This window comes from Erpetoichthys calabaricus, chromosome 1 (genome assembly GCF_900747795.2).
Source record: "Erpetoichthys calabaricus chromosome 1, fErpCal1.3, whole genome shotgun sequence".
NCBI lineage: Eukaryota > Metazoa > Chordata > Cladistia > Polypteriformes > Polypteridae > Erpetoichthys > Erpetoichthys calabaricus.
Window position 1 is genome coordinate 28,010,871 of NC_041394.2, and position 16,006 is coordinate 28,026,876.

The window sequence follows — 16,006 nt, forward strand, 5'->3', positions numbered from 1 at the left end:
TATAAATCTGCTTGTTCAACCACATTCTCTCTCTCTTACTAACATCTGAAAGAAGCATCTCTTATTAACCCCTGATGATGAAAACAACACAATGAAGAGCACAGCTTAGCAGCCATATTTGAACAGGCTTGTGGCCTGTTCTGAAGACGGCTGAGCACCAATGAAGCCTTAATTAGAGACATTTTAAATAACTACAAGTCTGTGTGCCGCCTGAAACTACACATCACCATTTAATCAGGTTGTATGGTTGCCAATATTCAAATGTACTTTGCATATTGTTATTATTTATGAATATCATCAATAATACATTGTTTTATGTGTAACTTAACTCCTTCTTGTCTTTTTGCTACACCTAATTGCCTGAGCATATAGATATAGAAGGGAAGGTAGGGATACGTTATATACTGTAATACCTTATACACAGTGGTAAGTCTGCGGGATTAGGCATTCTGACAAAGGCTACTTATTAATAATACAATAGGGGAAAGTAGAGCAATATATTACTCTACCAAGACAAAACTAACAAGAAGCTGGCTTCTATTGCAATCCAGTAGTAGATGTACACATAGAGACTGGTCACCCGTATGGACATAATACCCCCCCACCCTGTAGCATCTCTTCTTTTCTTGTCTGTCTCATTGCCTGATTAGGGACAGGTCATCTCTGTTACAATTTGTAAAATAATTTTCTTAATAAAAGCATGGGAATGAACATTCTTACCTCGTATGTGTCCAGTCTTGGAGGTTGTCACACCTTTCTTATTGTGTGCTTCACAAGAAAATGTACTGGATTTATTCAAACCTGTCAGGTATAAGAAAGATCAGAAGTTAAGTCCTACTATATTATAAATGTCTTCAGTCCCCCGACATGTGGGGTACACTGAATTACTGACATACTGTGTCAGTATATATCTGCAAAGAGAAAATGGTTATCAACACACTGATAAAAGAAAGGAAGGTTAGAGGCACAGTGTTTGAGTGGTGTAGGCTTTATCAGGTAGATAGCAGAAAAGAAACAAAACAGGAGACGTACATGGGAGGGGAAAGAAGGAAAGCTATTTAAACTGGGGGAAATGTAAGAGCCTAAGGAGAGAATGCTTAAGCCAGAATAGCAGATACTGTATTATGAGGGTTCATTGGAAGGATATGAGCCAATACCCCCAAGTTAACATCTACAGATTCCTTGTAGTTGTAAACACTTTCTTTTTCTAAGATACAAATTGTTTGACATCATCTTCAATACTGTGGTGGCTGCTGCTGTGACACTCAGGTTGGATACATCTGCCTTAATGCCCACTTGAATCCAGGACATTGATAATGGACTGGAAAATGGGGACACATCACAAGCAAGGGCTGGTGGAAATGTGCAAAGTGCTGTTTAATTTTCAACAAATTAAGTGTTCAAAAATCAAAGTATAGTGCTTCATCAAATAAAACAAAATCCAGTAAAACAGTGACATACTTGGAGGTTTAAATCTATCAATAAATAAATCTTAAACAGGTTAAAACACAGAGGATCACTCTTTTTAAAACCAACAAGAGCTTCTGTGCTTCTTTTTAAAACTGACATCTCCACTGCTCACCCTTCTTGCTCTCCTCGGCAAGAGGAGTCATCCCTCTCACTGGTTCATATCCCTTACCACAATCCCTCGGTGTGTGCATAGGCCGTGAGCCCTGCTTCTTCCCGAAACAACCCCCCCACCATCTTTCATGGTCTTCAGTGGGAGCACATCTGGAGTGACTGGTGGCTCCTGCTCTTTGCTCGCTCAGCAGGATTAACCAGGCCCCTTGAGAGCTCATCATGTCTGCCTCTACCCTGTAAGGCGCTGGCTCAGCCCAAATTCTGTCTCTTCATCTTTTCTCTCATTTAAATACCAGACTCAGTTTTTCCTTTTTATCATCTCTTTCCTGTGCAATCAGGTCCTAATTTGGGATCCTGAGGTGGTTTGTTGTGTGGTGGGTGCAGTAACGTGCTATATCAGTGCATGCTCCCATGCTCCTAACCTCCTCCTCCTTTCTGTCCTGCTAAGGCTCTTTTTATGCTTGATTGTTTCAGATGCCTAATTACACACCCAAGAGCACTAATGAGGAAGTCGGATGAACTACACATGTCTACACATGAATGTAGACACTGTTAACTCCCCCATCAACACCCCAGGGCCACTCGCCCATGGTAACACGTGCACCTATACCCACTCAGAGCCTGAGCTCACCATTTTTATTTTCAAACTGTGCGCTGCCACGGACTGCAAACATGTTTAAATGCAGTTGCTTCTTTAAGTTCTTCATCAGATGAAAATTTACACAGCAAAAGTTTTCCCTTCCATATGCTTCCTTTGGCATTCCAAAAGTCATGTAACCATTATCACCGAGCTTCACACAAATTTCACTCAAACGTCTTTGTTGCACAGCTTAAAAAAATCACTTGCAGATGCCATCACAAAACAGAAGTTAAAATATTTGCTGTGACGGGTCAATGACTAAACAAAAAACATTCTTACCATTGGGGTCTGGGTACAAGTCCTTAATCACCACAAACCACAGCACACATCATCGGTAAGTCTCAAAACTCTTCAAATAGCCCTCATGCGATGTACAGTAAATCTTACATTATTTTGAAATTTTTGGGATTGGGTAGTTGAGTGATAATAAAATATTTTACCTGTCCATTGTATTATTTGGGCTAAATGACTCATCTCTCTCTATATATATAAAATCCAACATCTGTCTGTCTGTCCGCTTTCACGAGAGAACTACTTAACGGGTTTAGATCATGTTTTTTTCTATAATTTGCTTAAATATTCCAGTTGATTTTGCGACTTCTCTCATCACGTTAAGTATAATAGTTCTCTTGCGGTACCGATTTATTTGGGCGAATAGAGAGACACGCAACAGGCCAAAGGGAGGGTGGCGGAGCCCTTTTCAGTCATGTGCCAGCCTCGGGCATTCCCTACCTCCACTTAGCTAGTGAACAGAGAACTGCTTAATGGATTTAGATCGGATTTTTTTCTGTAATTTGCTTGAACATTCCGATTGATTTTGCGACTTCTCTCATTGCGCTAAGAATCAATTCGCTTGCAGGAGTGATATATTCATGCTAATCCGAGACAGAGACTGCGGGCTGTGGGGAGGATGAAGCATGACATCAGGAGTAGGGAGCTGGGCAGGGTCCTCCTCACTGTCCTGTTTCACTACTACGTGGGTGGAACTGCGGGGGACAGCTAGTTAGAAATAAAATAAAGAGCAAATATTACTTTTAAAAATGAGCAAGAAATAGACAATTGAAAGTGCACTTCGAAAACTATTCCTTCTTTGAAAGAATTAAACGCCCATTTGCTCTGACGATCTTATGTTAAATACTGCTAGTGGTCATGAAAGGCCTTATTAGGTACAAACAGATTAAACCAGCAAATGATCAGGAATGTGGTCACCTTTGTTTCCTTCCTCGATTCAATTCTGTTTTTAGCTGTGTGATGAGTAGCTGGGGGTGGTACCCAGCTGGGAAGCCCGGAAGAGGGATTACGCCTCCTCCAGACCACGAGGGGGCAGCTGCCCAGGTTACTATGGGGACCACGGGAACAGAGCATGGAAGCTCAACCCTATATGGGCCCTTGGTCACCGCCAGGGGACGCCCGAATGCCTAATGAGCCCTGGATGTCAGCACTTCCGCCACACCCGGCGGAAGTTCATTGGGAGGCACCTGGAGCACGTCTGGGTGAGCGTAAAAAGGGCCGCTTCCCTCCATTCGATGGCTGGAGTCGGGTGGAAGTGGACATAACTCGGAGGAGAGGAGTGGAGGTAGTCAGGAAGAGAGGCATAGAGGAAAAGAGGGCTGGACTAAGGGTGATTGGTGCTGGGGCACTGGGTTGTGCATGGCACTTGTAATATAGTAAAATATGAATAAACATGTGTTTGAACCATTCTGCCTGTCTGTGTCCGGGTTATCTTCCACAGCTTTTTATATTTTTTGTCTCTATTTCAGTGACATCATAACATTTGTGTATTTTTTTTTTTCATGAATGCTACCATTTTATGTGTGTGGTGGCTATGATTGTCCATGTTTGGCTCATGCCTTTGCCTCATCCTGGCTCTGAACCTGTTAACTTTTGTCTCTGTTTCCCAAACCCTTTCCCCGTTATTTGTTAACTGCTTTCATTTTAATGTGAAGGGAAACAATAGGGGTGAGGTTTACAATTGGGTTAATATCAATATCAAGTGCTGTGGTCAGCTTGTCTACCACATCTGAGTCATCTGCCGTTCATTTTTATTTTTTTCCAGTTCCTCCTCTAAAAATAATTAAGACTTTCTTTAGGGGGTTTCAGAGGTCAAGGAATCTGGTTGCCACATTGGTTTTTGAATCAGATATTTTTTAATGGTGCCACGTTGCTTTTGTTGCGGGCACCAATTTTGACTATTCATAGTCAGTGACACTTTTCAAGATTGCCAGGTGTTGTTTCCCACAAGTTGTGTAGAGTGCAACTACTTATAAGTAGGCAACATGGTGCCCCATCATCAATGTTTACTGATACAGCCTATTACCTACTGTTTGCACATTTAAAAGAATCTCCGTTTGTGAACACTTTAGATTCTGTCTAAAATATGATTTTATTACTGGTTTCTGACATTTTCTCTGCATTTCTGTACTTATGATTCTTCTCTCTTGTCCTGGACTGTATTTCCCAAATCATCTCATATCAGTTTACAATCCATCTTCTGATTCCATTTGAAATGACTGCTGTGAAGTCACCAAAGATAAAAAGCAGTTCAATGCCACCGCTTCAATGCAGAGGCCTTGGTTAAGTAAAGTGGACTACTTCACACTAGATTCGAAACAGTCCCCAGGGTAATGTTACTTGATAATATTGGACCATCTTTTGTTATTCACTTTGGATAAAACTTTCTTCTAATTGAATAAATGAAAATATAAACTGAGAACATTACAGAGCCAATAGAGCTGCCGCCTTAAGATTTAAACAGGCCTGTAGTGCCCCAGTATAAAGTCAGTTTCTACCATTATGGAAAGCAATATCTTTCTAGGTATGAAATGACATTAAGCATATGGTGGAATAATGCAAAAGTTGCTTAAGAAGACAAGTTTGAGGGTAATAATAAATTAAATTACTGAGGGAAGCTAATTGCTTATTTTGCACAAAATCAGGCCGAGCTATGATATGCCCTACTGGGCCTTAATTCAAAAACACCTGTGACAGAGAGAAAGACACAACTGGAGGAGAGCCCATCACAGCACTGCCATGTACTCTGCTATTGTGGGAATTGGTGTTTCTGGCACCATTCTTCAGGATGACAACAAATCTGTGGAGTCTATAACTTAGTTGTAGCCTTCATTCTAAGAGTATATTAAGGAATATTAAAAAAAGGAAAGCAATAAAATAAAACATTATGGGTAATATTTTAGACAATGTTTACTTTTCTGAACAGAACTTTTGAAATAATATTTGTTGCTGTCAAATTAAGAGAAGATGAGATTTCCATCCTTCCACACCATCACACTGCAAGTGTAACTTGTGCAGTAGTCGTTGACAAGATTACCACTTGCCACGGCCAGCGGTTTCTACTGTTCTCTTTAATTATGGCAAAGAGCCGTCAAGTTGTTTCTTAGAATCCTGTCTGTCAGTTATAGATCCCATTTCTCTCCACATACTTATTAACTTGTGGTCTGAACATTTAAAGTTTAAAAAACTCCACTTTTTAATGGAAACTATGTCTTTTTTATTTATTAAAATTTACTTGCTTTTAGATTTAATGTTTACCTTATTGATTATAGAAGTGCAAGAAACATCAATACAATACAATACAATTTATTTTTGTATAGCCCAAAATCACACAAGAAGTGACGCAATGGGCTTTAACAGGCCCTGCCTCTTGACAGCCCCCCAGCTTTGACTCTCTAAGAAGACAAGGAAAAACTCCCAAAAAAAGAAAACCTTGTAGGGAAAAAATGGAAGAAACCTCAGGAAAGGCAGTTCAAAAAGAGACCCCTTTCCAGGTAGGTTGGGCGTGCAGTGGGTGTCAAAAAGAAAGGGGGTCAATACAATACAATACACAGAACGAAGCCTCAATACAGTATAAAAATAAAAATTTTACAAGTACAGACCAGAATTTAACAGTATAATCATATCCATAATATGATTTGGATTTGTTTAACATAACATAATATTGGTTACTTTAAAGCTTGTCACCCAATATTTGAATTCTAAACCGAACATTTACCCTAGCATTGTAACAAACATGATAAAGGCCTGTGGGAACCTATCTGACCAGGGGTCATCCAGGCTATTTAAGTGACCTCAAACATATTAATAAAGCATAAGGACATTTAAAACAAGCTAGCATCCAACTACATGACTATACCCTGTGTGTGTATGAGCTGAACATACATATATTATATATATATATATATATATATATATATATATATATATATATGTATAGTAAAATGTCATAACGGAAGGACTGGCATCCAAACTGGGACGAAGACTAGTGCCTTACCCATTTGGCAGGCCAATATGGATGGTCAGCATGGATTGAGGTGCAACCCAGCCGACATGATTCCCAGTTCTTGCCCCAATTGGGGAAAAAAGAGTAATGGATGGACTGGAAGAGACTGTATACCACAAACAATTCATCCCCCAGTGCATTCAATGGTAGTGCTCCTCTGGCATTGTCCCAGTTTGGACACTTGTGGGGTTGTGTAGGACTCATAGTTTGAAACGGTACGCCTGTTGGGGACCTTGGACACCACTGGAGGGTGCTGCTGGTAGATGACGTCCCTGTTTTGTGGAGCTTCCACATAACCTAGAAGGGTCGCATTTTTGAACAGGTGTATAAGTTGGGGTTTGATTTTATGATCGATTTTTTGGGTTTCAAGACCCAACTTATACTTGAGTATATATGATATCATCTATCTATCTATCTATCTATCTATCTATCTATCTATCTATCTATCTATCTATCTATCTATCTATCTATCTATCTATCTATCTATCTATCTATCTATCTATCTATCTATGAAATGGAGGAAACTCTGACAGGAACATGTCTGTACACAACACAACAGAATCAGAACACAAGTTTTTGAGAGTCGACAGCTTTTTATCATGTAGGAAACTGTACTTACTGACATCTTAGCTTTGTTTAAAAATTTTATGAAGGAAAGACGTGACTTTTAATAGTTATAATGCTCTGTGTATCTTCCTTTGCTAAGTGCATTTTTCTTACCATTTTGATATCAGTATACAATGCAGTATTGCCCAAATAATGCTACAGAAGATGTATAAACACAGCTTGTCCCAGCACTATTTTTATACAGTCAGATGGCTTGTAAGTAATCAATACAAGATGGCATACTCATAGGAATAATTTGATGCAAAAGTCAAAAAGTCTTGAAATCTAAAAAGAATCCACATAGCAGTTCTGTTTTTAGTTGTTATCCACAATTTTGGATAACCTGCTACAGCATGGCAGTAACCGTCATACCATCACAATGATGACTTCATGCATCACACACATTCCTGGTTGTCACACAGCAACAGCTAGAATAGCAACAAAGGGTATTAAAATTGTGGTTCTTGGGAAAAAAAATAAATAAATAAAAACAAAATGGCACTACATATCAAATAAAAATAAAATATTACATATTAAAAGTTAAAGATAATGGCATAATTCTCTTCATAACCAAACAGATACATAACAGCTATATTTGTAATTGCAAATTTAGAACTGAAATGAAACAAAAACTCCACACAATCATAATACTGAGTCAAACTGTTATTGAATGAAAGGAGTTTCCTACAAAGCAAAATAGGTGAGGCCTTCAAAGTCAGCCAAGAAACCGGCCAGGATTTTCATTGAGCTGTACAGTAGTGGCTCGCTTAGTGCAGCCAGGCCCCAAAAATACAAATAGCTGGCTTCAGCTGGAGCAGGCCCAAATATGAAGAGCAAGCAAAGCAACTATAAACATCACAAAAATAAAGGAAAAGAAAGTCTCACAAGGGAGACCTCTGGCCATAAAACTCTGGCTTGATCATTAAAAGGGCGCATAAAGAATTATTATAAATAAAAGATTTATTTCAAAAAAGGATAAATAAAGCTGAAAAAAGGCAAGTAAAGGAAAAATTAGTAACCAAGTTCCAATATGTTAAAAAGAGGTCAACAAAACCAAAAAATGTAAAAAAAAAATCAGAAAATACAAAGAAACACTACTCAAAGCGCTCAGCAATTGCAGATTATGGGCCTTGCTCAAGGGCACAACAGAGTCCCTATTGGCATTTATGGGAATCGAACCGGCAACCGGCAATAATCATAAACAGAAGAATTCACTAACCATTAAGCACATACATCCATCCATCCATCCATCCATCCATTTTCCAACCCGTTGAATCTGAACACAGGGTCATGGGGGTCTGCTGGAGCCAATCCCAGCCAACACGGGGCACAAGGCAGGAACCAATCCCGGGCAGGGTGCCAACCCACCGCAGGACACACACAAACACACCCACACACCAAGCACACACTAGGGCCAATTTAGAATCGCCAATCCACCTAACCTGCATGTCTTTGGACTGTGGGAGGAAACCGGAGCGCCCGGAGGAAACCCACGCAGACACGGGGAGAACATGCAAACTCCACGCAGGGAGGACCCAGGAAGCAAACCCGGGTCTCCTAACTGCGAGGCAGCAGCGCTACCACTGTGCAACCGTGCCGCCCTAAGCGCATACATACATACAATAATATACCACAAGGGACTGCAATTCCCATGGGTCTTTATTGGGTTGGGAGCAGTGCCTCAGCAGAGATAGACATGTGGCGCCCACAAAACACAAGGGTCACAAGGGTCATAGCTTATACACACTGAAACATAATTACACAAATCATAAATGTAAACTACAACAACATATATGATAGTAATCTAAGGAGCATAAAGAAGACATTTACACATGAGCCAGGGTAGCAACTCTGGTTTAAACTCCAGGATGGCCCCAATACAAGCATAGCCATGGGATTCAGAATTACATGTCTGTCTTCATCTCTTCTATCACCTGAAGCTGGGTTATAGTTAAGGATGGCACCAAAGGTAGTGACCTAAACAAAGTCAAGTAAACTCCAACTTCAGTAACTTCTAGGCAACCAACCTAGAAAAATTTATAGAATGGATCTTTGCTGCAGTCATAGGGCATTGGTTATGATCTTATGGAGGAGAACTTCAGCTTGCATCTAAAGAGTTCCAAAGCAGCATTATTAACTATGTCCTTTAGTACTTCAAAAGCAACCCATCCCTGAATAAGGGCTTTCCTACCTTGGACCCCAATACTTCCCAAACCATACATAAACATACTGTTGGTATACACAAATATCTCTGCCATTAAGCTGTATCAACGTAACATTATATTCTCAAACCTGCAAAATCCAATTCAGGGCCCCGAGGGAGTGAAGCCTATGGCAGCAGCATCAGGATGTAACATGAGAAACTACCTTGAATGGAACACCAGACCATTGTAGATAAAAGTAATAAAGCCATAACTATACTGTTCTGTGTACTTCCTGTTTTTAATATTTAGGAGGGCAGACATTAAGGGAACATATATGAATCAAACAGAAGATATTGAAAAAGGGTCTGGTTTAGGGTAATGAAGGAGAGGAATACAAAAATCCCAATAACAAAGATGTTAGAGAAAATAACATTTGAGGATGGTTAACAGTCCAAAAAAATAAGCAATGACTGGTCAGCCATAGAACACTGCATGAACCCTGTCTAAGACTCAAAGTCCCAAATGATCTTGGTTAACGATCCCTAATTATGCTTTACTGACCTATGGACCCCTAGTGCCACACCATCTGGACTGACTAGAGTGGGATTCCCTTCCCAAGCCTGAAGCGCACAATGATTTCAGATAGTAATGTAAAACATGTTTCCTTTTGATTATTAGGAGATGTGAACATACAGCTAAAAAGTACAGGAGCCAAAAAAGGAAAACAGAGGAAAAGAGGAAAAGGCCAGCTGGTCAAATGCGATTTCCACTGGACGGTAGCCCCGCGCAGCTAAGGCATTCAAAACAGCTACATAAATAGTTTGGCATTGCACTGCAGTGTGCTTTAGGATTGTATCAATGATGCTGGTCACTGGGCAAGAATATTCATCAGCATCATATTTTCTGTTTTCTTTGTTAGTGTAATTATTTGCCATCTTAATGTTGAACGGACACCTCTTGTTATCCTGTAGTAAATTGGGCCATTTTTTAAAGTCATCTTTAATTAAGTTAAAATTTGAAGAACATACTGTACATGCCCTTTTTCAACTCAATTTCAACAACACGGTTGTGGGTAGCTGGCATCTGTCCTAGCAGTATTGAGAGCATGACAGGTACCCCTTATGAATGGAATGCCAGTCAAATAGAGGGCACACTCACTCTCAAACTTTCATTGGCCAATCAGCTTCATTTTGCCTATATTTTGGTTGTAGGAGAAGACCAGAGTACCTGGACAGACCTTGCAGTGACACAGGGAGAACATGTAAACTCCACATAGAAAGTGACTGGGACAGGATCTAAACTCCATTCCCTGGGAGCTGCAGTCAATAAGTTTTAAAATGAGGGTCGATGTTAACAAGGAAGTAGAATTGCTATTTTATGCACATCCTTCTTCAAAGTAAGTTTCACTCAGCTACAAAACACTCTGTGGATCTCTTATGCAACATGCTGGAAGCAGGCCTGCAAAGCATTCTGTGGACACACATAGAGTGCCTCAAAGCCACAATGACGTCCTTAGTGCTTCTAAAACGACAACCACAGACTGCATCATAAAGGCGAGAAAACAAACAATAAAAAAATAAATACAAAACAAAATGTCTGGAGAGTAAGCATAATGTGGTTGCACTGTTGTCCCATGTTCTAACACCTTCTAGTGTACCAGCATAAAGCAATACTTGTGCATTGTCATGCATTAGCATCCATCTTTTTGGTTTGCACTAATCTGGATGCTTGAGATGAATATATTTATGTGGACATTGCAGGGTCTGCACATAACACTCTACTCACTGTTCTGAACTCCATGTGCACAATTATCTTGCAGTCAATCATTACCTTCCATTTCCATTGTACCTGACATTTTTGTATCCACTAAGACTTTTCTCCTTGCTGATCATCACTTAGTTTGCGGGTCATACTTATGCAAAAAGCACCATATTTCATCATCAATGATTTTGCATTGTAGGAATTCATCAGCCATAACCAGGTCCATCCAAATTATCTTGAATTTGTTCAGTGTTCCTCAGTGACTGTGCTGGCAACCAAGGGTTGCAGTGTCCATGGCAAGTTAAAATCTAGCATGACTTTCATGAGGAATGCAGAGTTGTGATACAATGCAGTCAGCAGTCTATGAATAATTTTCATGCTCAACTTGTTGCACCTCACAGATGATCTCTTCACTCCACATGAATATTGGACAACCTTTTGTTAGCCGTGGTGGTGTGACAGGCTGAGGCAGTGCAGACTGATTTCTTGTTTACTAGAAGCCTGAATTGATGACAATTAAAAATAAAGTGCATGACAAGCGGAGGAGTCACCGCAAGACAACAAGGTGAAAGGAGGACACAGCTTGTTTACTTGATAAACGTCAAACCGTTAATCAGCCTTTGTCAGCAAATACTAAATAAAGGAAAGGCTAAGGTAACAAAAGAACATTTAGAGAAAAACATGGACTAAGCAATCTGACTATTGATTTAGCACACTGATGTATACTGCAGTCAAAAACAATTAACATAACAAAGGTATATCCATCCATCCATCCATTTTCCAACCCGCTGAATCCGAACACAGGGTCACGGGGGTCTGCTGGAGCCAATCCCAGCCAACACAGGGCACAAGGCAGGGAACCAATCCCGGGCAGGGTGCCAACCCACCGCAGGACACACACAAACACACCCACACACCAAGCACACACTAGGGCCAATGTAGAATCACCAATCCACCTAACCTGCATGTCTTTGGACTGTGGGAGGAAACCGGAGCGCCCGGAGGAAACCCACGCAGACACGGGGAGAACATGCAAACTCCACGCAGGGTGGACCCGGGAAGTGAACCCGGGTCTCCTAACTGCGAGGCAGCAGCGCTACCACTGCGCCACCGTGCCGCCCCAACAAAGGTATATTTTAGCACAATTGAATGAATTTAAAGGGTGACAAACAGCATCGAATGTGGAGAATTAATACAGGAGAAAGAGAGTGAGAGACAGGGAGCGACTAGGATAACAATGGAGCCTCCGGCTAACACCAGAGTCTAATTGATGAATTCAGTTTAGAGTGATCAGTAGTGATAAGTGAAGCAAGTTGTGTGAAACTGAATTTACAGCGAAACTCATGGTTTCACTTTGCAATAAAAATTTTCAAAATGAATTGCATTTCTCGTCTAAGGGAAATTCATAAAATTCACACATAAGAAACATAAGAAATTTGACGAACAAGAGGAGACCATTCAGTCCATCAAGCCTATTTATTTAGTTCATAACTAAGCTGTCCCATGTCCTGCGGTGGGCTGGCGCCATGCCCGGGATTTGTTCCTGCCTTGCGCCCTGTGCTGGCTGGATTTGGCTCCAGCAGACCCCCGTGACCCTGTGTTAAAGAATATAGTGGGTTGGAAAATGACGGACTGACTAAGCTGTCCCAACATCTCATCCAGAGTCTTCTTAAATGTTGTCAAGGTTTCTGCTTCAACTCCATGTCTCAGTAGACTGTTCGAAAATCCCAAAACTCTTTATATATTCCTGGCTTCATTTTTAATGGCACTTACCCTTAATTTCCACTAATGTCCTCAAGTACGTGATTCACCCTTTAGCCGAAAGCCAAAAGAAGAATGTGAAGAAAGGCATTCAGTTCCTGTCTGGAAGCATTTACACATACAGTTAGGTCCATAAATATTTGGACAGAGACAACTTTTTTCTAATTTTGGTTCTGTACATTACCACAATGAATTTTAAATGAAACAACTCAGATGCAGTTGAAGTGCAGACTTTCAGCTTTCATTCAGTGGGGTGAACAAAACGACTGCATAAAAATATGAGGCAACTAAAGCATTTTTTTTAACACAATCCCTTCATTTCAGGGGCTCAAAAGTAATTGGACAATTGACTCAAAGGCTATTTCATGGGCAGGTGTGGGCAAGTCCGTCGTTATGTCATTATCAGTTAAGCAGATAAAAGGCCTGGAGTTGATTTGAGGTGTGGTGCTTGCATGTGGAAGATTTTGCTGTGAACAGACAACATGCGGTCAAAGGAGCTCTCCATCCAGGTGAAAGAAGCCATCCTTAAGCTGCGAAAACAGAAAAAACCCATCCGAGAAATTGCTACAATATTACAAGTGACAAAATCTACAGTTTGGTACATCCTGAGAAAGAAAGCAAGCACTGGTGAACTCAGCAACGCAAAAAGACCTGGACGTCCACGGAAGACAACAGTGGTGGATGATCGCAGAATCATTTCCATGGTGAAGAGAAACCCCTTCACAATAGCCAACCAAGTGAACAACACTCTCCAGGGGGTAGGCGTATCGATATCCTCCAAGTCTACCATAAAGAGAAGACTGCATGAAAGTAAATACAGAGGGTGCACTGCAAGGTGCAAGCCACTCATAAGCCTCAAGAATAGAAAGGCTAGATTGGACTTTGCTAAAGAACATCTAAAAAAGCCAGCAAAGTTCTGGAAAAACATTCTTTGAACAGATGAAACCAAGATCAACCTTTACCAGAATGATGGCAAGAAAAAAGTATGGAGAAGGTGTGGAACAGCTCATTATCCAAAGCATACCACATCAGCTGCAAAACACGGTGGAGGCAGTGTGATGGCTTGGGCGTGCATGGCTGCCAGTGGCACTGGGACACTAGTGTTTATTGATGATGTGACACAGGACAGAAGCAGCTGAATGAATTCTGAGGTGTTCAGAGACATACTGTCTGCTCAAAATGATTTCATGATACAGATGGACAATGACCCAAAACACACAGCCAAAGCAACCCAGGAGTTTATTAAAGCAAATTCTTGAATGGCCAAGTCAGTCACCTGATCTTAACCCAATTGAGCATGCATTTCACTTGTTGAAGACTAAACATCAGACAGAAAGGCCCACAAACAACCAGCAACTGAAAGCCGCTGCAGTAAAGGCCTGGCAGAGCATTAAAAAGGAGGAAACCCAGCATCTGGTGATGTCCATGAGTTCAAGACTTCAGGCTGTCATTGCCAGCAAAGGGTTTTCAACCAAGTATTAGAAATGAACATTTTATTTCCAGTTATTTAATTTGTCCAATTACTTTTGGGCCCCTGAAATGAAGGGATTGTGTTAAAAAAATGCTTTAGTTGCCTCACATTTTTATGCAATCATTTTGTTCACCCCACTGAATAAAAGCTGAAAGTCTGCACTTCAACTGCATCTGAGTTGTTTCATTTAAAATTCATTGTGGTCATGTACAGAACCAAAATTAGAAAAAAGTTGTCTCTCTCCAAATAATTATGGACCTAACTGTATTAATTCTGCATGTGTCTGTCTGTATTTAGTGTTTAAATAATGATCTCTAGTAAAAAGTGGTCATTTGTTGCTTTGCCAGTGACATTCTACCTCTGAGCATGTTTGATCAATAAAAGACAGGAGTGATAGAGACAACAATGTGGCTGATGTCAGATAATCTGAATCTATGTCAATATCTGTAATATCGATGAATACAGCTTAGAACTTAACATAATCAGTAGTGATGAGTGAAACGATTTGTGTGCAAATGATTTTGCAGCTAAAGTCAATGTTTCAGTTTGCAAAAAAAGTCACAAAATAAACTGTGTTTCCCTTCTGGCATTTAGCTCCTGTCTGAAAGCATTTACATGTTTTAATTATGTATTGCATCTTTTATTATTCTCCTGGTGGCCCTGGGTGAAATCCTGAGAAAATGTTCACTTCTGAGGACTGCCATCATTTTAAATGCCCTCCACTTGTGTATGACTTGCCCAACAGAGGACATTTTTTGAAATGGCTTTTTCCAAATTATGTATATCTGCTATTTTTTCCTCAGCTCTAATGAAGTTTTCTTAGTTTAAGGCATGGAGTTACACTCATAGGAAGATACTGACCTCAGCAAATGTTTATGTTGGCTAACCCCAACCCACCATTTCAATTCAGATCTTCAGTTTCATTGGTTAAACCTGTCATTGACTCACCAGATTCTGCTTTACCTTCATGTAAGTCATAGAACTAAGGGTTCACCTATTCTTGCACCTTCAAAATGTCTTCATACTGTAGGTATTACTTTGCTGTATTGACATTTTCTTTCAAATCTCTCAAATTTGTAATTGTATTTAAGAATAATAGATAAGAATATATTTAAAAGATAAATTCTGATTAAATTAACAAAAATCTCAAATTATGGTATTAATTGAAAAACTACCGAGTATGGCCGCATAAATAGATTATTTTCATTAATAAGGATGTTTGTTTTGTTCTGCATGATGGTGGCACACAGACGTGCTCAGCTGAGATGTAGTAACAGGACAGGCCTGAGACCCCAAACTGGTCTATTTACATAGGTACTCACTGCAACAACAAATCTGTGGGAACAAGCCCCCCCCCAAAAAAAAAACACAGCATTGACACACTAGAACGACAGAATTGGCTCCAATCTCTGCTGCAAGACTGCCTGTGATGAATGTTACTTTTTTTAATAATCTTGAATGTCGCCAGAGCTGTTTCCAAAACTCTTGAAGAACATTTACATGTTTGGAAGAACAAAGTTTAAAAAAATAAAACAAGAACAGGAGGAACGGACGGTGGTCAGTAGCAGAGAATCTGTAATGTTGATTTAATTCAGTATTGTCATGTAAACCTGGGCATACTTATTTACGGAATTGGAAGGAGCGTCTCACACACACTGAATGAATGAACAGATGGAGCATTTTACACCAGCAAAGGAGAACAGCTGATAACACATCTGGAGCAAAAAAGAAACCAAATCCGTCAG

The 16,006-nt window shown here is 40.2% G+C and overlaps 1 protein-coding gene across 2 annotated transcripts in view; it reads right to left on the bottom strand.

The window, feature by feature from the left end:
• The window catches only part of LOC114647942 (tyrosine-protein kinase receptor UFO), a 241,509-nt gene that overhangs the window by 123,404 nt on the left and 102,099 nt on the right, over window positions 1-16,006 (bottom strand). For both annotated transcript variants that reach the window (XM_028796666.2, XM_028796656.2), the window contains exon 5: window positions 721-801. In XM_028796666.2, the coding sequence (XP_028652499.1) occupies window positions 721-801 (81 nt within the window). The remainder of the gene's footprint in view (window positions 1-720; window positions 802-16,006) is intronic.